This window comes from Apteryx mantelli, chromosome 1, assembly GCF_036417845.1.
Source record: "Apteryx mantelli isolate bAptMan1 chromosome 1, bAptMan1.hap1, whole genome shotgun sequence".
NCBI lineage: Eukaryota > Metazoa > Chordata > Aves > Apterygiformes > Apterygidae > Apteryx > Apteryx mantelli.
Genome location: NC_089978.1, coordinates 99,022,399 through 99,045,159, shown reverse-complemented (window position 1 = coordinate 99,045,159; position 22,761 = coordinate 99,022,399). Strand labels below are relative to the sequence as shown.

Here is a 22,761-nt window from a genome sequence, read left to right as displayed (position 1 = left end):
TCCAAACTGTGGTACATAAGCATCAGCGCGTGTGTGTAAACCACTTGTAATACAATAGATACTCAGAGTGTTTCATGGCCTGGTATGAAGACTTTCTTACTGGAAAGTATTGCTGCCATTGTTTAGCAAAATGTGTGTGCGTGTGTGTGTGTATGAACATCTGGTGTAACGTATTTCACAGCTAATTAACACTGTGGCATTAACTTTAACACTTTTAATGACTTTTATTTAAGCTCAGTTTCAGTATGTCTAAAAAAACTGGAAGGAATGGAATGGTTTTGGTTTATATGATTTAGTGCTTGTCTTTATAGTGCTTTTGTAGACAAATACAGGTCCTACTGGCGAATCCATTTTGCAGGTTATAGATGTGCTCTGCTAAAAGTCAGCAATTTGGAGACTTAACACAAGATTTCTTGAAAATACCTCATAAATTCAGTCTGTTTAAGTCCGTGTAACCCCATTTGTTTATGTGTGTCTTTATGCTATGAAAGTTTGTCCTTTAAGTGTTCCATCTGTCAGTGTTAACATTGCTAAAAAAGTAATTTTCCTGTAGATGTAGGGCCTACCATATGTGCATCCTGTTAACAGCCATAAAGCCAACTGTGTTCCAAATGTGGTTGACGAGGTCCTCTGGAAGGAAATATGATATGATCATATAGTGGGACACTGTAAGCCTTCGGTTTTGTGTTGCTATCACGTACTCTCAAATAAAGTCTCTCTGGAGTTAATCAGATATGCCTTGTGCAATCCTGAACATAGCAACTGTTGTGCTTTCAGTACATGCATCTTGGCTCTTATAGACTTATGGTTAATATTTTTGAGATTCTTTCCCCTCACATGGGGTGCCAGACGTGTTCTGTTAATACACCTGTCTACTTTTTCTTCTTTTTTTGGCCCAGATCCATAAATAAGAGTCTGACTGCAAACTCCATCTTATTGTTGAATTTCCTGATGTTAACTATATTTGTGGAGTCAGAGAAATAAGAATGTGATTAGACAATTATTAAGTTTTTTGTGAATTTGTTAATTAAAATTCATAGTCATAGTTAAGGTATTTGTGTTGGGATAAAATATACGTATTTTCATGCTTCATAAAAATTATGTTTGTATATATGTATGTACATATATATATGTATATATTGAGCTGTAGGATTTGATCTTAAATATTCATTTCCATTTTTTTAAATGCTGCTGTGTGCTTTAAATGATATAACTACAAAGTATTTTCCCATTATGTAAAAACCTTAACTCATTCTCAAAACTGAGGACTTTTTTCCTTTGTATATAGCCCCTAGGCTTGTCATGTGCTTCCATCAGGTTTAAAAATTAAATACTACTTTTGGTTTTGAGTATCATGGAAGGCTTCCATAGAAGGCCTTGTGGGAAGGCTTAACTTGTGGGAAAAAATAAGAGTTTTTTGAGTCTGTTGTGGTTGTTGCAATAGCAGGTGGCATGGTCTGTGTTCTGAAAAGTGAAGTATAATATGATATGTACTATACAGTATTGTACAGTCCATTACAGTACACAGATAAACTACCTGTAGTGCCATATAATTGATTCCATGCAACAGAAATTCCATAAGCTGTTCCTTAGCAGGGTGGAAGGGACCAGCATCTTTCTTCAAGCAATATTCTTACTGTGTGTGTGAGGAACAGGACTTTTGTTTATTACATCTGAGATCAAGTGGTACTGGTTTAAGCACAGTGCTTTGCAGAGCGATCCTGTCATTTCTGTGTTACTGTTTACTGATAAAATTGTTTCACCTGAGCATACCGCCTGTCCACAGGGCTTTATTAAGACTTATGTTTTTAATGCTTTAAGGAGGCAAACACTCAGTATTCAAAGCAGCATTTATTTTTTACAACTTCTATCACTGAAATCTATAGTAGTGCTGTGTTTAAGACGGCATGATGATAGACCATGTCCTCCAGATGTCTTCCTTCCTCTACAAATGACAGCACAATTGTTAGAAAGGGTTTGGAAATATAAAATGATCTGGAGGTTAGATTGTGATGGTCTCATTGCGTTTTACAGCTTACATATCTTCATCAAGAGTCCAGCTAAGTAAGAAATTTGAGCACAATCTATTTGTTTAGAATGGGTTTAACAACATGCTCTTTCTTCAGCATAGTCATGCTTCCTTGCTTCTCACCTCTCTGCAAAGTTAAGTCTTCTCTACAGAACCAATTACTCTAAACTCAAGCAAGAGATGTTTGTGCATTTGAACAGGAATCCAATTTTTGTGCAGCATAGGTGAGAGTCTGAGCTAAACTGCAATAAAGGGAAGGCTGACTATCACTTCTAAGTGAAAACAGTGAGATCTGCCTGGCTTTGGTGACTTTATTAGTCTTTCCTAGGCATCCCAATTTAGTCATCAAATAGTAAAGCAGCTAAAATTAGTGTTTGTTTTTGAAAATATGCTTACATGTAGAACTTGCCCAATACTAGAAAACAAATCAGGAGTACAGTTGAATTTACATATCTAAATCCTTGATTTGGAATTTTGCACATAATTCACCAGACCTTTGCTGCCTTTTTGGGCAGTATCTGGATGTTTTTCATTCACCTGCCTGGTCCATGCTAACCTTCTTCTCATTATTCTTAGCATTTACTGCTATTTTGCTCTAAGTCATCAGTCTGTTACCATCCATTGGCACAGCTGGTTTGGATGATTCATCATTTAAATACTAAATAAAACAATGTCATCATTTTTCTTTACGCTTTTCTTATAAAATGAATATCTTCTTATAAAGCAGAAGAGTTGAAGTGCAAGGAAGTTAAGTATTAAAACACAATGCTGCATTTATTTTGGGAAGAAATAGTTGCATGCAAGTAAGAAAAGTCTTAAATCCTCCTTTCAAAGTTGGAATCTGAAAGGTTCTCTTCTCCTAGTTAGCAGTATCATGGTGTTCTTTTTTTTTTTTTGCCTTAGCCAATGCCATTTTCTGTCACACTGTGTTTGCCTTGGGAATAAACTCTTCTTTTAGAGATGTGAACAAACAATTTATAAAGCAAGATTGTCACCTGTGACACATCTGTAACTCAGATCAGGGTGTGAAGTTCTAATAGTGCATAAAAGAAATGAGGAACTTTTGTGTTCACATTAAAAAGATTTGCATAAACCATTTCCTGAGCTTTTACTTGTTCTGCCTGGATTTGTGGTTTCCAACCTTTTTTGTTTGTGGGCTTACTTGGAAAAGTTGGTTATGTTCTGTGCTGATCTGGTAACGTTAATGTCTTCCAAAATTAAGAACTTTGAAGGAACCGAAAGGAGGTCTCTGTTTTGTTTCATGAAATATAGATAGCAACCTATGAACATATAGCAGAGGGCATGAATACGATGGAAGAAACATGTATGCAGTTTACTTAACCTGTTTTTACACAATCATTTTTTTCTTTTCTTCCTTAGCATTGCTTTTTCTTCTTTCTTATTCTCCCTTTCACTTGTTCTGGATTCTTTGCCCCATCTAACTTGGGCCACGGTACTGCATCATGTTTTTAGTTTCAAACCTTAAAATGAAATGGCTTGGCGGAGGAACTCAGTGCCCAGAGAGGGTAATATGTCCAGATCATGTTGCAGAACAGAAAATATTATTAGTGGAATTTCATTCTAGCAGAACTAGGTCATTGTTCTCAAAGATTGTCTAAATTAAATATGAACTTAAATGTTCTAGTTAAATTGGTCTATTGATTATTTAATAGCAAAGGACATATTGTCTTTACTGACAAAGCTAATGTAGTTAATAGTGTAAACAGACCATGCTACAGTTTTTTATCTTTATAACCAGAAACTTTAGGATGGAAAGCAGATAATGATATTCTGGTACTTTTATACATGGGGTTTTACAACAGGTGAAGCTGAGCTTTTCATATGTAGCAGTATCATAGAACCACAGGATCACCCAGGTTAGAAGGGACTGCAGGAGGTCTACAGTCCAGGCTCCTGCTCCAAGCAGGGTCAACACTGAGTTCAGACCAGGTTGCTCAGGCCTTTGTCCTGTTGGGTCTTGAGAAACTCCAAGGACAGCAGTTCCACAGCATCTTTGTCCACCTCCTGTAAGCTTCTCTCTCAGTATGTACATATAATGCATTGGAAGTAGTTTGCTTTACTTGTTTCTAATATTTAGCACCCAGGAAAGCAAGCAAACTTTGTTCAGTTCATTTGAGAAGTTTATGCAATTCAGATGACAGTTTTCTTCATATAATGTGGAGATTTAACAGATTTCTTTTTTTGCAAACTAAATACAGAGCAAGAAATGAAAAAGTTTAAAAACTTGAATATTATAAAGTGAGTGGTACTTCTAAAAATTCTTTCCCTACAGAAGGATAGTAAAACTGCATCATAAATTTTAAACAGAAGCAGTTACCAGCTTCTAGCATTTCTCAGAGTAAATAAAATTAAGTGGGAATTTATATTAGCATTTACTCTGAGGCAGAGCTAATCTTTGAAGTTAGGAGTTTGCTGTCTCAAGTGGTATTAAGAATCAAATAGCAAGTAAAATTAGAATTTGAAAAATGGTTACCTTTTATTGTCTCATGACCATTGGTACATAAAGTAGATTATACAAATATAAATGTAAAGCCTAGCAATCATTAAAAATTGAATTTGAGATGTTGCATTTGCCTCAAAAACCTTCTGTTAATTTCTCTGTTGCTAGTCAAAATTTTCTGTACTGTAGAATAGTTTTCATTCTCTCATTACTTTGACAACTCCCTTCCCCCTTACATAACAGGCACAAATTAGACTGACCTCTCTAAGGATTGTATGTTGCTAATCTTTCATTTCTAAGAGTCTTAGGCACTAGTTCTTTGCAGTTTTCTGGAGGGAAGAGGGAGAAACTGTAAATTAAAAAAAACAAACAAAACAAAACTGTAATTCTCCAAGAAATGCATTAGCACAGTGGCAAAGTCCAAGAGGTGCATTTTTAGAGGTGAACCAGAACTACAAAATGGGGATCTGGCTATATAACCCAAGATGTTTTTTGTGTATCTAGGATTTTAGGTTGTTCCACTGTAAAGCAGTTGGTATCATTGGTAAAATTTGAATCTTGAAGGAGATCCATTTTTTGGCTTGCTATTTTATGGCTTGATAGCTGGATGCAAACTTAAATTACTTTGGTGTTTTTAGACAAAAAAGGTTGTTGCTTCTGTTTTCCAAAGAGTCAACATCTTTAGAGGTTATTTGTGTATTTTAAAGTATCTTCCTTTCTTTTGTGCTGATTTTTCCCTTGAACCCTTGTTAGTTCAAAGATGTGCATTCTGATTCTTCTGAGGACTAGGTGCCTGCATGGGTGATGCACTTGTATTTTCAAGGCTGGGATAGCACCCTCTGTGTTGTGGGCAGAACTGCATGACGTTTGTCCCCTTCTTTCAGTTATTTGTGAGGACGAACTGAGCCTCATGCGTAATGTTGGATTATATCTTTCATGACAGCTGTTTCTTGAAATGCATTCTGTCCCAGTATGTGTGAGTATTTTGATTTAATCTTCCAAATATTTTCCTGAAATGTGTAATTCAGATCTGCCAGGCACGCCTTCCAAATAGTGAACTCCCGTTTTTGATGTTTTGCGATATGTTTTTAGAAATGTAACAGTTCTTCCTCCTTTGGTGAAGATATTTAAAAAAAAAAAAAAAAAGTGGAATCACCCATTCATTCTCAGATTTCTGTCAAAATAAATGATGCTGGATGACTTGGTATGAGACATATCTTAAGGACACGTTTGACATGTGCTTAGACTGGAAGCAGGGGGATTTAGGATGTACTGAGTTATCTTTTTTCCTTTAAGGACTGCTTATTATCCTTACCCGAACTCCCGAACTGACTGTGGATTTAGAGTTGCCCAGGATTTGCAGTTCTGTGGGCAGATGATATTCTTACAGAACGATAGCTGAGCGAGGGAGTGGAAACTGGGAATACTCCAAACTTGGAGGACTTGCCGGAGACCAGTTCATCCAAGAAAAGGGATAATGAGAACGTAGATCTGTGTCCCTGGCAGCTGGAGCTCTGGACACTTGAGAGTATCCACTGTAATTTACCTTCCCGAAACCAGGGACAGGAGTATCATCATAGGCCCCTTTTTATGGGGGGGGGGGCAGTGGAAGTAACACGATGTGTAGGCTATTTACAAGCAGGTGTAGGAAAGCAATGTATTAACCATTACTGTAAATTTTGTAGTAAAGTTCACTCCTAGTACTAATCAAGCAGTGATTTCCTTCTCATTGTTTACACAGCAGCAAAAGGATTCACAGTAGAGTGCGCACCCACGCGCACCCACGCGCACCCACACACGCGGCAGTTCTGAGATCCAGAGTCAGGTCATTTTGCAAACGTTTGCACTGTACTGATCCCTAGTTGCATTTTGTGGCTTGGTGGACTGGTGGGCAGCATGTGGGATTTGCTCTGTAGGGTTATTGATAAAATATCTGCCTTCCTGTGTGTGTTGGGGAGGGTGGTTGTAGCAAACTAGCATGCAAAAAAAATCATGAAACAATGGGAAAGGGTGGGAGCAGTGGGTGTAAAGTGAAACTTTCAGTGTCTGAATACAGGCGTTTGTCACATTGGTAGAACTGGCAAAGCGGTACTCGTGGCCTCTGCTATATTTGTCAAGCAAAAAGCCTAGAGACAACTGTGCACACCAGTGAACCGTGATAAACCATTGCTTGTTCTCTGACTGAACTCCACAAAACTACTATATGGATCTAACTTCATATTTATTTACCATTTCACTCGCAGTCTTTGCTGAATTATAGCATTTTGATTGTTCAGAAAATAACGAAAAGTGTTGAGATGATATTTTAGCCTGTATATGTGTGTGTGTATACACATACATACACACTTCAGAAATGGGAAGATAGGTTTGAGCTATGTTTCAGCCTTTTCTTTCTTCTTTATGTAGAAATAACATCAATAATTAGAGTAGATTGATTGTAGAAATAACATCAATAATTAGGTTAGATTGATTTTAATTAAATTAATTAAAATTAATTAAATTAATGAAGTGAATTGAAAGGAGAAATTTAAGTGTATTTTATATTAACAAGCAAGTAGCAATGTAAATAATGGATTTTAACCTTGTTTTGAATTAGTACTTGTTAGTAGTTTTCTTAAAGAAAAGTTGATTTTTGCTGTTTTATAACATTGGAAAATTTGTTGATTTCCAATTAAATATGATAATCAGGTGATATTTTGGTACTTCTATGTGCAAATCTGGGAGATATGCTTTATTTTTTGTGAGTTTCTGATTTAATGTGTTTGCTATGATCTGAACTTTCTAGGTCTGTACACATGATAAATGTAATGTATTTATTTTTCTTCTTAGTCAATTATTAACTTAAGATTTATTCAACCTCTGTTTTGGGTAGAAATTTAAAATTAAATAAAAAATGCAAAATCAATATTTTAAGTTAGCTTTGCTTGGGAAATTAAAGGTATGGGCTATATAAGAAAAAAATTTAACAAGACATTTTGAAGCAAGCTGCCTTAATAAGTAGAGGAAGTACTATCTATCATTCAGTGAATCAGAAAATAACTGTTTCTGTAAGCATGGTCTTTTAGGTGTGAGAAGATGATAGCTAGTCATTCTGTTTTTTAATCATTGGTTGAAGGAAGAAGATGCTATTTCCTTATCCACTTTAAATGATGACTTTGTTAAAATGAACTGCACAAACCAAAATTGAGATATTGTTCTCTCTGTAGCTATAGAAGAGAAAATTACTATCAAAAGCTGATTTTAACACTTCATCATATTCTGTTTTCAGGTCTTCTTCTGGTGACTGTTCCATAAAACTTCTCAATTCAGTTTGCGTTAATAGCAAATATATACTAGTTTAACATGTTTTTAAAATTAATTTCAATTACCCTAATACTTTGTACTAAGCCTAGACCTTAACACTGGCTGCTGTCATTTAAAATGTAATATTGAATATTTTTGGTAACTGTACTTTGGCTATTTTTTAAAATGACATTTTAAATATCTTTTAACTACTCTCTCTGTTTTGATAAGAATCTTCATAAAAGGAAATTCCTTAAAATAGAGTAACCATGTGTTACTTTGAGAGTTGAATTTGAACTACAGAATTGTACAAATGGGTGTGTTAGATTAAAGTAACAGGCATTTATTCAAAACAAAACTTTGAGACAGATTAGAAACTGTGAGAAAGTAGACTGACCATTATTATGTGATTGTTAAGGAGATTTCTAAAGTTTTATTTTATCCTGTTTTGTGCTGATGAGAAAACAGAGTATCAAGCTCCTTTGCTGAATTTGGTCTTTCTGTGATGTTTTTCCCAACTATTCAAAAGCATTTTCTTTAACTCTGTTTTACCAAGCATATAGCTAAGCTAACTTGACATCTAGCTGTCTCCAGGAGGTGGCCTCTCCTGTGTTTTCCTCCTTTTGGTTGAAGGAGATGAAGTTGCCCAAACAAATCAAAAAACAATAATCCTATGGAAAAAGTTTGCTGTGAAATCAAATGATAGCTAATGCTGGTGGAAACAGTGAAGGACTGCCTGTTCTCATGGTGATCAGCTGTTACAGTGCTTATCTGTGTCAGAAAACCCAGTCCTGCCTAAGTGTAAACCTCACTGATTAGTCAGTAAATCATAATAAATAAGTTCGGAAATGTCAGGTGGTGAAGAGTTGGAGAGACACAATGTAAACTTGCACAGAAATGGGTTAATTCACAGTTGTTGCCAAGAGGTTTGGGGGTAATTAGAACTTCCTAGGTCTGTTACTTACAGAGAGGGGAATTGAATAGGGGACAGCAATCTTTGTGGAGGCAGTATTCTCATGTACTTCCTTGAAGGGCATATACAAACATGAAGGTTGAAGACAAAACAGTTACTGCCCTGTTCCCATCCCCTTCTTTCCTGGGCCTTTAAAATAAAATCTACCAAGGTGAAATAAGCAACTGGCTTAAGTGTGGAAGCAGAGGTTAATTTTCACATGATCAGACTGAGGCAGCCCACCATTCTGTCTAGCATTAGCATAAGATTGCTTTGCTCTCTAGCAGGGAAGAAACCATTATTTTATTTATTTATTTAAATAAGAGACTGATTCTGCAGAGACCTCTGTAAGACTCTAATCTGTAAAATGATAGTTACTCATTGCCTGCAGGCAGAAGGAAACATCCATTGCAACACGTATCTCCATCTTCTAATGGCTCAGGTTTTGAAATGAGATTATCACTTACCAGCTTTTATGTGTGAGGTAAAAGTACATGCATAGAGAAAATCTATTGGATGGTACATTTTACTCATATATTTTAATATATGTGAGGGGGTTGCCTTCGTGATGAAAAGGGAGAGATGTGCATCTCAGTGAAGAACATGACTGGCAAAAACTTCATTTATTCTCTCTCCTCCATCCCAGCTAATTGCCTGAAAATGGATCATACACAATGATGCATCATTACTATTACCTCCCTGTATGACTCACTGAGCCATATATAGCAGCTCTTCTTTTGAGGAGAATTCTTATTCAGAGCAAGTAGGATGTGAAAGCAAATATTAAATGTCAGACTGTTATCTCATTATTGTATTAGAATTCCTTTAGTGGCAGATAAAAATGTAGCATGGCTTGAACAGTAATGCCTATTCATATTAAGCAGGTACTGTCAGGTTAAAAATCCTCATTAGTTTTCTCCCGATTTTGTGCTCTTATTTTCATATTTATCTCTGGGCAATGAGAATATGTTTGTTGATTGCACTAGCAAATTCTTGGATATTTTACTATTTTGGTTGCTGGCAATGTAAGGTAGAAGGTGGCTTTTGGAGCATGGTCTTGGCTTTGGGGGTTTCAGTCTTTTTAAAAGCTCTCTTCCTTGAATTACCTGGTTATTCCCCAAATTAATTCTCTGTGATTTCTTTTTATTCTTACTGTTGAGTTGTAAAGAAACTGCTTGTGAAATCCAAATGTGGCTCATAAAGTTGAGACCTGCTAAGATTCTTCTGTCCTCCTTTTTAGAACGATTGGCTTTCTGTAATACTAACATTATGCTCTCTCCATATTTTGCATTCATTCAGTGCCTTGAGATTTAGACTCTGCTTTTCTTGCCAAGAAAGTCTAGCCAAGGCTTTCTTCAGGACTTCAGTAACTGCTGCTGGGCCAGTGTCTGCTTCCTTATCCCCGGATGAACTCTTGCCTGAGAATTCAGAGCACTGTTTTTCTGGTGCTTTTTAAGCCAATGTCACTCTTGTTCCCTATCCCTTTCTGCAGTAATGTACCACATTGTTTATGTTGCATCTATGTTGACTCAGCTTTTACTGTAAAACTGCACTGAAAGCTTCTAAATATGCAATGGGAGCTTTCTCATTGTTTTGTGATACTGATAATAATTCCTGTGTTTTGTTCCAGGTTTTGGGATTTGAAGTTGATACTGTGAACTCTGTCCAGTTTTCAAACCACACAGGTAAAACATTTACATATATCTTAAGACACCATTTCATGCTTATTCAGCTCTTCTCAACAGGTGGCTAACCTTATCCCATGACAGAGGAAAGGAACTCTGTCTTCCAGTTTTCACTCCCATTTTCAGGATATAGGACAGAAGTGTAATTTTCGTGTATTGATCCAAGTCTCACTGAAGTCAGTGGATTTGGATGAAGATGTGGTATGACATGGTAATGTCCTATTCTGCTACTTCAGGACATGAGTTTGTTTTGTTAGATGGTAATCTAAGTGTCTCGGGCAGTGAATTAACACAAATCTGGCCAGCTACACAGACAGCCCTGTGAGCAGGGGAGTCTTCAGTGTTTTCTGTGCAGTATGGCCCTGTGAAGCTCATAATCACACCACCAACCCCAAACATCAGAGGAATACTGAAATAGATGCAACCTCTCCTCTCTTTATGTGCCCACCCAGAAGGCTAGCAGTTGTCTTAAAACTACATTGGGTGAGGGAGGTGTGGTTTAAACATCTGGGATCCTTTTTACTTGGATTCTGAGCCTGAGCATGATGTTCTCGCAATACACTTTCAGACTTCCTAACATTCACGGTGCTAGAGAACTTTCTTTTTCAAATGAAAGTTTTTGAAATTTATATTTATTTTAATAATGCCTTTCACCCATAAAAGAGCTCCAAGTGACTTGCTGTTCTTGAATCAGTAGAGACACATCTACCCTGCCAGGCTGGTGGCGGGTTGTTTGAGGAGAGATGTACTCCAGATAAATTCTAAAGGGATCTTTAAAAAAGAAAATCCAGGAACAAATCCCAACTTTAACATCTTGGAAAAGAGCAAAAATAGTTTCTGACCAAAAAAAAAAGCCAAAAAATTGAGATATTTTCCTGAAGTCACAAGTATAGTCTTGTTAATCAACTGCTAATTTTTTTGGAACCAAGAGCAGACCAGGAAACCTCTTTCTAAAGGTTAAAGCATGTTCCTAGCATGGAGGGTGGTTCAGTGTCAGCAGGGTTTCATCCTGAAAAGAAGAAATAAATGGTTCAAGGGCAGCTAGAAAGCCAATAAAGTCTGCTTGTTGAAAGCACAGAAGTAATAATTAAACAAAGTGTTCGGGTGTTGCCTGGATCAGACAAAGAAGCTGCTTATTCCGCTTGTAACCTTTTGGCACAGTACAAAGGTGTTTTCATGTTTTTAAGAGATGTTTAAACCTGATTTACATTTCTTTAATGCATTTAGCTTTGGAGTTGAGGATATTTTTTTGTTTAGCTTTTGAAAACTGAGTAAAACAGTTGTAATATCCAGAAATGAAGCAATGTGCTCACCTGAAATAATTAACTAAGTGATCAAAATGATAAGGGATTTTTCTTTTGTTGGTCTTTGGTTTCAAGAATAAATCAAATTTACAGGGCGTTAGAGCTAAACAGAGTTTTTATCGGACCATAAACTGAATGAGTCTGAAGGCATACAAATTACATTATCAATAGAACGACCAGATACTTGAAACAGAAAACAGGGATTTTTTTAGTAGTATCACATCTGGAGAAAGGTTACCATAGCTCTGTGCAAGGTTTGGCAAACAGTGAAGATACTAGAAGAAACAGTAACTTGGTGATTTTTCTTCTTCCTAAGGTGGCCTAAATGGACATTCCAAAAATCATAAAAATGGCTCTAAAAATGTGCAGTCTGTGCTCTTGAAGGGATTAATGAACAGGTCCTGCACTGTTGGGCTCAGTATTACAACACCCAAGAATCATGTGCTGGATAAAATGGGGACGATAACTGTTGTTGTTCCTACATGAATAAGATCTTACCAGAAATCATTCTGCTGCATGGTCATGATTAAAGCTGAAGGGCAAACTTTTGTTTCAAAGTCTGGGTGTGAACTCTAGTTTATAAAAGAATGCTACATGCCAGAGGGGACAAGTAGCAAAGTGTGTCTGGGAGGTTTTGGACATGACATTCTTTCTTTCCTCCTCCCCTTCTTTAAACTTGGTCTTGTCAGCAAAAGATAAAATGCAAAGAGAATTTATGACTAACAGGCCTTCTTTAATGAATCACTTTTGCTTTTTTTTGCCCTGTCTCTAAATCAGTAAGATACCACTGGCCTATTTCTGCTGACTCCTGCTCAGAAAATTCAGCTTTCCTTAGTCTCTGATAATCCTGAAATCCTGAAAATGTGTTTTAAATCAATACCTCATAGGAGAACATTTTGTCATGTTACTTGGTGAGGAACATTTAACCTGTGATTACAGTGACTCAGTCTTGAATGACTTCGTGCTTCATGTACAAATAAAAGAAGCGGTCATACAACCTACAGAGATTCTGTGGATTTTATTCTATTTTATTTTACTGTATTGTTTGCAAGAGCATTGCACGTTTTGACGTGCAAAAAATACAAATCTAGATTTTTTTTTTTTTAATTTTACAGTTGTTCATTTTGGGGTGGGGCATTTTTGATTCTTAAGTGTATTTGAATTTTTGTTTTTAATTGGTAGATTCATTTATGGTAAGCATATAGTGTGCTTACTTTGCCATCCAAATCATACCTTTGAAACTGTTCCAGAACAAATTGCTGCTTTTTTTTTTTTTTTTTTTTTTTTTTTTTTTTTTAAGCAAAGCACTTTTGACTTCCACTTAGTGGGTGTGTAGTGGGTGGTTGGGTTGGCTGGTAGGTCTGATATGTGAGAAATTATAATTATGCTTTGTTGATCTGATTCTTCACAGCCTACCACCCCTAGTCATTCACACCTGTGCAGTGAGGGGGGTGCAAAATGAAAAAAATCTCCGCTCATGCCTAACAGTGCTTACATTTTACTCCCACATTGCCCAGCTGTAAGTCCTCCAGTTTCTGTCCAGTGGAGAATTCAGTACTGTATTTCTGGGATTTAAGCCCTCCTGACAGCTGAGGGTTGAGGACTGTTGGCACAGAATTCTTTTAGAGCAAGTTGTCTGCCAGAGTTTGGGTGTGAATTCTGTGGCACAGCTGGGACCACATTGCTAATCACATGCCTTAAACCAAAGATCTTTTTTCCTTTCCCCGTGCAACAAACTTAGCTATTGAAGCCATTCAGTATAGTTTTTCAGGGAGCACCACAGGAGAAACTCAAACCTTGGAACAGAATGTCTTGGGTTGGAAAACAAAGGAATCTTATGTGCCTTGCTATTTTAAATGGTAGTTTTATTTGTTTTTGTTTTTTTTCTTCTAGTGTGCCTGAGATTTTTCCTTTTCTTTTTCTCCTTGTTTTTCAAAGTAATGCAGAAGCTTACAAATACATTCCAAAGGAAAAAAATGTACTGGAGGAAGAAAACAAGAAAGAAAATGCGTGTAAAACCATCTTGGGTTTAGTACTGGCTGCCTCTTGTGGTATTTTTTTTTTTCTTCCTCTTAATACAGGTGAACCAAGAACTTTCCTTGGAGAGTAATGAGCATGTTAATCATTTTAGAGGCAAGAGGCATCATTTCTTACAAATTTTTCATTCCTTCGGCTGCTTAAAAGCAAATATGTAAAACTTAATCGCAATAAAAGGCCATAACTCAGATATGTAGAAGGGGCATACGGATGTTTTAATGCTTATGTTCATCTATGTACTTAAATCTTTTATTAATCTGGGAGACTAATGCTGTCAGTTTGAGCCAAGCGCAGTTTTCGAGAACGGCGTCATGATCTGCAGTGTTCTCTTTGCTCTATCAGTCCTGCACTGATCAAAATTGTTTGGTGGTTTTGTAACCACCTACCAAAAGTAGGAGGGGAAGACACAGCTTTCTTCCACTGTGGAAGATACAGTCTAAGATAATGACCAAGATAAAAGATTAATAATTTGATCCAGCTGCTATGCCTAACCAGCCAAATCTCCAAGTGGGATGCAGTTGTTTTGTCAAGTGCAAACTGCTTATTCTTAAGTTTTCTTGGTTGTGCTTCTTATGTAATGTGTGCAAATAGTCAAGTACTGTGGGACTTCAAGCTTTTGTATTGTTAAATGCCACAATGGAAATATTATTGCATAGTAGATGTTATAATAAGTGGACAGTTAGACATAAGATTTAAAATTTTCTCCTGCAGTTCCCCAAATGTTCCATATTTAGTGATGTGGGGATAGGGATAACATTTCAAGGAAGCTGACTTTCCTTTGGTTCTTGCAAGGTGTGCAGTGCAACTTTGACCTTCAGTTCATTTGGTTAGCTGAGAAAAATGACGATTCCCCATGATCATCCTTAATTCCAACCATATTCTTGATTTTCCCAAAGCCAGCTGGACTTTACATGTTAAAGACTTCTGTTAGCATTCGCTGCTAAGTAGCTTTGGGTTCAGGACTGTGCAATCTTTTTTTGTATCACAGTGTCCATTTAGATTTTTGCTGGACCTTACTAGTGCCCTTCACCTTTCGAAAGAATCCCTCTTCCTGGGACCCCAAGGTATCAATTCTTCAGTTAGTGAAACTCTTTTTAAACATGAGTAGCTGGCTTTTTCTTATGTTGCTCTACAGAAGGTGCTTTTTGGCTCGAAGTTCCGCCAGGAGATTTGGATAAATGTAGGGTCATAGGGTTTGGCCCTTTTGTTCATTTTATTACATGGAGTTACCCTGGGGAAAGGACTTGGGGTGGTTTCCACCTTGCTGCCAGTTAGGATTTTGTTTGTTTCCTTCCTTCAAACTCTATTCAACTCCACTTTAGTGAAGTCACAGTTCTCTGCAGATCTGGTGAAGGCTTTGCCCTTTTTCTTCTGTTTGAATAACTGGGTCATCCCTCAGGGCTTCCAAGGGGTTATTTTCTTCCAGCTGTTGTGTGATTAGATTTTAGGTTGTATTACATTTGTTACCAGGTGGTAAAAAGGATCCTCTAGATACCCTTGGAAGCCATTCCTGTAGAGTTCACACAGTCTCCCTGCCTAGGGGGGCAAGTTACACATACCTGAGCAAAGCTGGGCCACTACCTAACATTTTGTTTACACGCTTATTTCTCTCGCCTTCTAACTTCAGTGAAGGATAACTATAGCAATGGCTTCCAAGGGTATCTGGAGATCGTCTGGGCAATCTATTGTAGTTATTTTTGTGGCCATATGTACTGTAAGATGGATGACTGCTCTTTTGTTGGCCAACCTTGATTTTGGGTGAAAACTGCATTCTCCTAATGTGCTCTGTGAGTTTACATGGGTGCGGAAACAGATTAAGCTTTATTGATGAGTTTCACCGACGGACACAATGGAATGAAAAGGACTGTGGTGTGTGCTGAGATGGGCTGGCTTTGCAGAGCTAATAGAAGTAGAGGTTTGGGGTAGAGGGGAGGGCAGATTATGTCTATCTAAGGCCAGCAGATATGACAGGACAAATGGGTGCATACATGTTAAATAAGCCAAGTACTTGAGTCAGTTGGAGTTTACACTTGAAGTTAGAGGTGTGCCTAGGTGCTAGGTATTGCCATTTTGAATACTGTCATATTCTAAATGGAACTACAATCCTAGCAGGGGAATCCCTCATTTCGACCATTTCTTCACAAAGATTTTTTAAAAAATACATGCTAAGGAGAGAATCCTCGTGGCTGATGTGAGTCAGTCCCTTAGCCAGCTGGCAGAGAGTAATATTTTAGAGGCTAGGCCTTTGTGAGATGAGGAGAACAGAATGATCCATCTGTTCTCCTTACTGTGGGTGTATTTGCATTTACAAGAAGGAAAACTGAAAAATGTGCTTATCCCAGGCTCTAGGCACCTTTTGGCAGTTACTCTAATAACACAGTTTAGAGTGCTAATCAAAGCCAACAGCTTTTATCACAGAATTTTCTAACTCCAAGTGAAGAAATTAAAACAAACAAACAAAATACCATTGTCTCCTCTCAGGGGTGGTCTGGAAGAAGCTCTCTCATGTAACATTTCACTTTTCATAATCCCAGTTAAAAAAAAAGATGAGGTTTTTAACACAGCCTGAATTTCTGGAGAATGGAAAAGTTAAATTGGGGGCCCTCATGTAATTTCTTGGAGGAAACCCCATTCTTATATAGAAGGGAGAGATAGCTGCTATCTGGATGGGCAGACTTTGATGACATGGTGTAAGATGCATTTACATTCTTCAGTGAGTATTTAGAGGCTGTCAACAAAGTTCCCCCCTGAGAGTTGGCTCCCTTGGAGCCTGGTCTGTTGTCTGCTGAAACAAGTTCATCTTCTCCCAATAACTTCAGCTTCCATCCACTTCTCAGCCAAGAATATGTGCTTATAATTCTTAGAGATCATTTCAAGGATAACAGTGTATGGTTATTTTAGTCTATTTTGTGTTTATAGCAAAGAGTCCTTCTTACTCATTTACCTCCTCCAGGATCCTCAGCATTACAAATGTGCTATTTTTGGAAGACAATCTGTCAGATGAAGATGGTGATGGTGAAAGAACATCCCATGATGATGTTCTGCTGTGGTCACTATTTTCATTACACGCAGGACCCACTGAAGGCTGTATCTGACAAGTGGTGCATCAGTGCAGCATATCTGTGTTCAGATAGGCTGACCCACAAGCCTGTTTTCTTCCAAGTGAAAATTAGACTCTGAATTGCTGCATAGTGCAGAGTTTATGGCTGGTAATTAAGCTTGTCATTTAGGGGTCAAATTCTTGTTTACAGTGTAAAATAGCAAAAATAGGTATTCTGACACCCTCCCCCAGTGAAGACTAAAGTATATGTCTGTCTCCCTCCCAGCAGTTTCTCTAGAAAAGGAATAATTGTAAAGGCTCCATGGGGAAACTTGCAAGAGTGTCTGTGTGTGCTCCACTTAATTTGCTGATAAACGGACAATCTGAAATTCCAGAGTAGTCGTGCTGGTTCCTTTGGGAGACAGAGGTGCTAAGAAAAAGCTGCATGTGTAACTGTTCTGCTGACAGCAGCTTTCATTCAGCAACAGTGTTTTACAGGAGAGGAGGTAGAAATGCCTCCTGGTGCTAATGTCTGATACTGTCCCTCCAAGTGTGATTCTAAACAGAAAATCTAGCCCTTCAAAAATTATCTGGCTTTTATTTTGCAGGCTACGCCCACTGGAAGGGTCAGGTATTAAATTCAGATGAACTTCATGAACTGTATGAAGGACTTAAGCTGAACAATGTCAACCAGTATGATTATGTACTCACAGGTAAGAGCTTGTTCCTTTGGAATTCCCATGAAATGTTCACAAGAGCAAAGATGTTTAAACCACATCCTTCTTTATTCTAAACCAAGCCATTACATTTTTCCTTCTTAAGTTCCTCCTACGGTTTCAGATGGATATTATAGTCTTAACCACTTATGCTGTATAGTTTGAAACAGCTGGGGTTTTCCAGCCTGAAGGTTGTAATTGGGTGGGTAAATTGATCCCTTTGTTTAGTTTGAAGACTTGTACAGGCCAGTCTTGTCCAGGCTTAGTTAATGTGTTGGGAGGGATGCCAAAAAAAACGGAAGAGGAATGTCAGAGTATTATTTTTAAATTTATTATGAAGATGTACATTTGTAGTGCTAGTGCTCTGTGGTATAATAGAATACTTGTATACACAGTTGGTTATGCTTGTTTTCTCTGCTTGGTCTTTAAGAGGTAGTGCATTGGGTACGGAGCAGAGGGTAAGCAGGGTTGGGTTCTGTTCTCCACTCTGTCATGATATTTTTTGATCTTTTGCTGTTGTCACTGTATAGTTCCTTTTACCTTCTCCAAGTGGGTACAGTTTTCCAGCACATGACTTTGTGCAACGTCTTCTTTTGCTCACCACTAGGTGCAGAGTGCTACTTGATATAGGCAAAGGGAGCTTCTTGTAGAACACTTTATAGAAAGGAAGTATTATGTGTGCAGTTTCTATTACAGATTGCTTCTCAGTTATCAAATTGCCTATTTCTGCAGTACAGGTTACTGATCGGGCTCCACCTCTGTGAGGGCTATGCGTCTGGGTTAGATTTTGGTGTTAATTTTTTTTTAGCAGTGAACAGTCACTTTTAAGAAGGTAAATAGAAATTAATAGCCAGATTTGGTTGATTTCATAGCTTCCACATGCAGGAAAGTTTTTTATACACAGGGGAAACTGAAGGCTTTGACCGTATGGATCCAGAATTATGACCCCAAAGCAATCATCCTGTCATGTATGGCATGTCTGAAGAGTTATTTTCCTTTCTGTTTCAGAGAATCTCCCTAAAGTAGAGGAGATAATAAATTGCAAATAAACTGAGCTTAGGTTAAGAAATTAGTTTTGACGGAACTGGGTTCTGTGTGATTGAGATAGATAAAAAAAAATCCCTTTTTCTTTGAAAGAAGTCACATAGAGGAAATTTCCTCTAAAGGCATGCTGTACTGTAGGAATTTTGAGGAGGTCTTAGTATGCAAAATTTGTAAATAATGTTTGAGTATTCTTTTTGCTGACACTTTCATTTTTTTATTTTATTTTACTCTCGACTCTTGGAAAAGGCCCATTTCCTTTCCTATTACTGTCTTGTTTCTGTTGGCAAAATGGATGCAAGAAATTTAAAGTGGTAGAAGGAAAAAATGGAAATCTTCAGCAAAGAAATTTTAAAGAAAAAGTTGAAACAAAATATTAAAATGCCTTTTAAAATGTGTTATGTGTCTGTATACGGGTTACAGTGTAAAAATCTCATTCAGATTGGCCTTTTCTCAATATGGCCAAAGAAAAGGAATGGTCAGAAATGACACTAGTTTGTTAAGACGTAATAACACCTTCTGTTTCAACACTGAGTTGAGTTGTGGCTGAAATTAAAACTCGGCTGTTTTCATTCATGGGCAAAAGACAGATCATTCTCTTCAAAAGGGAGTGTAGAACAGCCATTCACTGTATCACACAACCACACTTTGCTACCACCAGCAACTTCCATATGGTGAATCAAACACTAAAAATAAGTTAATTTGTCAGCAGACAGGATTTGACTGTAATCATATGTCTAGTTACTGTAGATATCTTGGCTTAAATGGAGATCATAATGCTGATTATAAAAATTATATTTATTAACTTTTGTGACTGTCAGTTGCTTGGACATCTTCACATAGTTTTTTGGTTTAAAGGAAAAATAAAATAGGTAAGAGTTCTGCATAATGCTTTTGAAATACCTCTATTAAAAATGTTAATCATACTGTAGCTCTGAGAGTTGTTTTCTTGGCCAGTCTATCATGGCAGATCATTTTAAACAAAAATGTTTGCTTGGCTTTTTTTCACTGATTATCAGCATTTTGTGGACATAAGACAAAGCATTTTGGCCAAAAATCTTGGAAGCTTTCTCCATTTTCCCTCAATATTTAAAAATTAAATAATTTTGTGAGGAAAAAAAAATCCCCAAAATGTTTTGCATTTTTAATTAGAATGGACATTTCCAATCTGAAGGCTTGAAGAAGCTACCTTGCTAAAAATAGTAATATTAAATAAACTAAAAAAATGAAAATTGAATTACTAGTTAATTGATAAATTTTATAATTAAAATTTATAAAGTGAATGCATAAATACAACAACAACAAAAATTAAATAGTTAAATTAATAAACACATAAATAATAAACGAAAAATTAAACTATTGTAGTGCTAGCACTGTTGTTAGGGTCTTAAGGCATAATGAAACCTGTTTTCAGCTTTCTTTACTGCTAAACCTAAAAAGGAGAATTTTATTGGTATGTCAGCCATTGCTCTAAAATGTTGAAGATTAATTCTCCTCCATTACAGTAATGTGTTGGACTGTATCACCACCAACATTAATAATAATAAAAAACCTGCTTCTAGCCAGAGTATGAGAGAATTATATGGAATTGAAAGCATTTCTTATTTGCTACATGATAAATAGTTCTGATTCAGACTGGTGAAGAAAAGGAGTGTTCTTTCCTTTCAGCCTGACTTTTTTATATATATGTTCAAGCATTTTGAAATTTATGAGCACTGCTTCCACAAGGTACATAGTATATCGATTTTTAAGGTTGAATTTGTGGACGAGCAAGCACTGTCTGGATCTATCTTTCACCTACTTATTCCTGAATGAAAAACTAAAATTCCTTTGCTCTAAAAATGCATTATTCCAGAGAATGAGAGGTAGGCAGCATTCCTACCCAATAAAAAAAAAAAAAACTTTCATGAAAATTTACTGTAAAAGTGTCTTTTTTTCTTTCTTTTTTTTCCCCAAAGGGTATACAAGGGACACATCATTTCTTGCAATGGTGGTGGATATTGTCCAGGAGTTGAAGCAGCAGAATTCTAACCTAGTGTATGGTAAGGATGTGAACTATAATCTTTTCTGCTTTATCATTAGATATGCCCATTGTTTTCACTATTCAGGATGAAAGCACTGTTCTGACATTATCCAGCATTTCTGATCTGGCAGGCTTCAGCTGAGACGCCAGTGAAATTTCGATTCAGCATTGCTTAAGTGTTGAGGGAGTTGTTTTTTGTTTTTTTATCTTCTTGATTTTATGCCTTTCAATATGTTTCTTGCATTATGCCAGCCAAAGGAGAATGTGCCCTAAGGAGTGATTGTCTGTATCAAAGAAAGTCCTGTGAAATCCCATCTGGCTGCTGCATTTGTAGTTCAGTGGTGTTGGCTGGAAGAAGTGCTGATAACTGAATCCTCTTTCTGATTTCCAAGTCAGGCAAAAGCAGGGTAGACTCTTCTGTATTGCCCTGCCTTGGTTTCTCATTAAATCCCAGAAAAAGTATCCTACTGTGCCTTATAAGGTTGAAAACTTGGCTTAAACTCAAAGAGTTTTTTAATTCTGATCCCCTGTGCTGTGATTACCCAGAAATGCTCAAAGAGCAACAAACTGTAACAACAGCCATCATTAGCAGGTCATGTCAGGCTTAAACCGTGAGAAAAGATTCCTATCTTTTATTCCTGACTCTGAGTGTTTCAGGAGTTCTCAACATTACCAGTGTAGGCTTGAATTGAGCAAAACTTGGAGGGTGACAGAGGAAAGTTGGTGAGGATTTGCAGTGGATAAAGAGCTGTGAATGGTGGTTTGAGCCTCTCATGTTCAGGTTTTGTCAACCCATGTGGTCAGGAAATGTCTGGAACAATTCACAGGAACTGCAAGCTTTAATACTGCATGTTGTGATATCGGACTTACTGACAGTTAACAAAGTACAGTTCTCATTTTGAAAATGTAATAGATATCTTCATGAGTTTGATTTTTATTGTTTTTTAACCTTTATCAAAACTGTGGGTTTTCCAGAGCCCTGTGCTAATAAGCGAAAGCTAGAAGCTATACTCTGTATGAGCAGAAACATCTAATTGCATAGAACAGGAAGGAGGTAGTTAGATGGTGAGAAGAGAACTGGACTTGTAAGATTCTTTATATTTAATAAACAGATTTATATTGTATGGAAAATGCTTTTAAAAAGTAAAAATGAATGACTCTCTTGTAACTCGTAGAAGCTTTCCTAAATACTGACTGGACGTTGATTAGATACTTTGGGATTTTTCTTTCATTTTTTATCTTGCTGAAAACTCTTTTAATACAATAAACAATACTCCTTGTCTAATACAAGGCTAGGCTGTTTCCAGTCTTGCTTTGAAATTAAGGGCACTAAGAATATGCTATTAATATTATTTATGATTCTGAACCTGTGCCAAATGTGTGTTTAGTATTATTGTGACAAGTATGAGCTTATGCAGTTTGGCCAGGATTTTCTTCTTGTTTCATAATAATACATGTAATTTTGTTCTTTCACAAATACTAGCTTCCATGTTTCTTTTCCACCATATTAATATTCCAGAGTTTTGGGGTGAGGAATAACAGGGAAAGCTTTCTGCTTCTTTCATAACAAAAGCCCCTTCACTCCCAGCAGTCAGACATAGCAACGTGGAAGGAGAGGGTGAGTGCAACCCTCTGACACTTACTTAAGACACTTGCCCTACTCTTTCAGGATTGCCAGCCACCAATTACAAATTTCTGACTGAGTATGCTGCAAGAGCTGTGTGAGTATTTAAGCTAGCAAAGGACAATGCTATAGCATAGCCACTATGGTTACTTAAAACTTTTAATCCCCCCAGGGTCTCTGTGATTGTCCCCCATTTCTAAAGCCAGATTTACTCTTTGTTACAGTATGCGATCCAGTGATGGGTGACAAATGGAATGGAGAAGGTTCTATGGTTAGTACTTACCTGCTTGGTCTGTATACAGTGAATATTTGCTATATAGAGATGTTTAAAGTTTTAAGAATTTTTAAATACCAAAACGGAGCTACTTCACCTAGGTGTGGCTTTGGATTCCATCATCACTTTTTTACTGTGGTATCTTGTACTTGAATGAGTTTAGTATTTGGGAGGAATGAATGAGGACTGCATAGCCCCGGGGACTTGTATTTAACCCTCTGCTGAGACAACAGGTAGAATACAGACCCTGACAGCAGGAAAATATCCCCCTGCTCCCCACTCCATTGCTCACT

The 22,761-nt window shown here is 37.1% G+C and overlaps 1 protein-coding gene across 14 annotated transcripts in view; it reads left to right on the top strand.

Annotated features, from left to right (window-relative positions):
* Positions 1 to 22,761, top strand: part of PDXK (pyridoxal kinase) — a 62,278-nt gene that overhangs the window by 20,513 nt on the left and 19,004 nt on the right. For all 14 annotated transcript variants that reach the window (XR_010884446.1, XR_010884445.1, XR_010884443.1 and 11 more), the window contains exons 2-5: positions 10,355 to 10,409; positions 17,399 to 17,503; positions 20,506 to 20,589; positions 22,419 to 22,465. Coding sequence is in view for 4 of the 14 variants with exons in the window: in XM_067298149.1 (XP_067154250.1) it covers positions 10,355 to 10,409; positions 17,399 to 17,503; positions 20,506 to 20,589; positions 22,419 to 22,465 (291 nt within the window). In the remaining 10 variants the exon portion in view is untranslated. The remainder of the gene's footprint in view (positions 1 to 10,354; positions 10,410 to 17,398; positions 17,504 to 20,505; positions 20,590 to 22,418; positions 22,466 to 22,761) is intronic.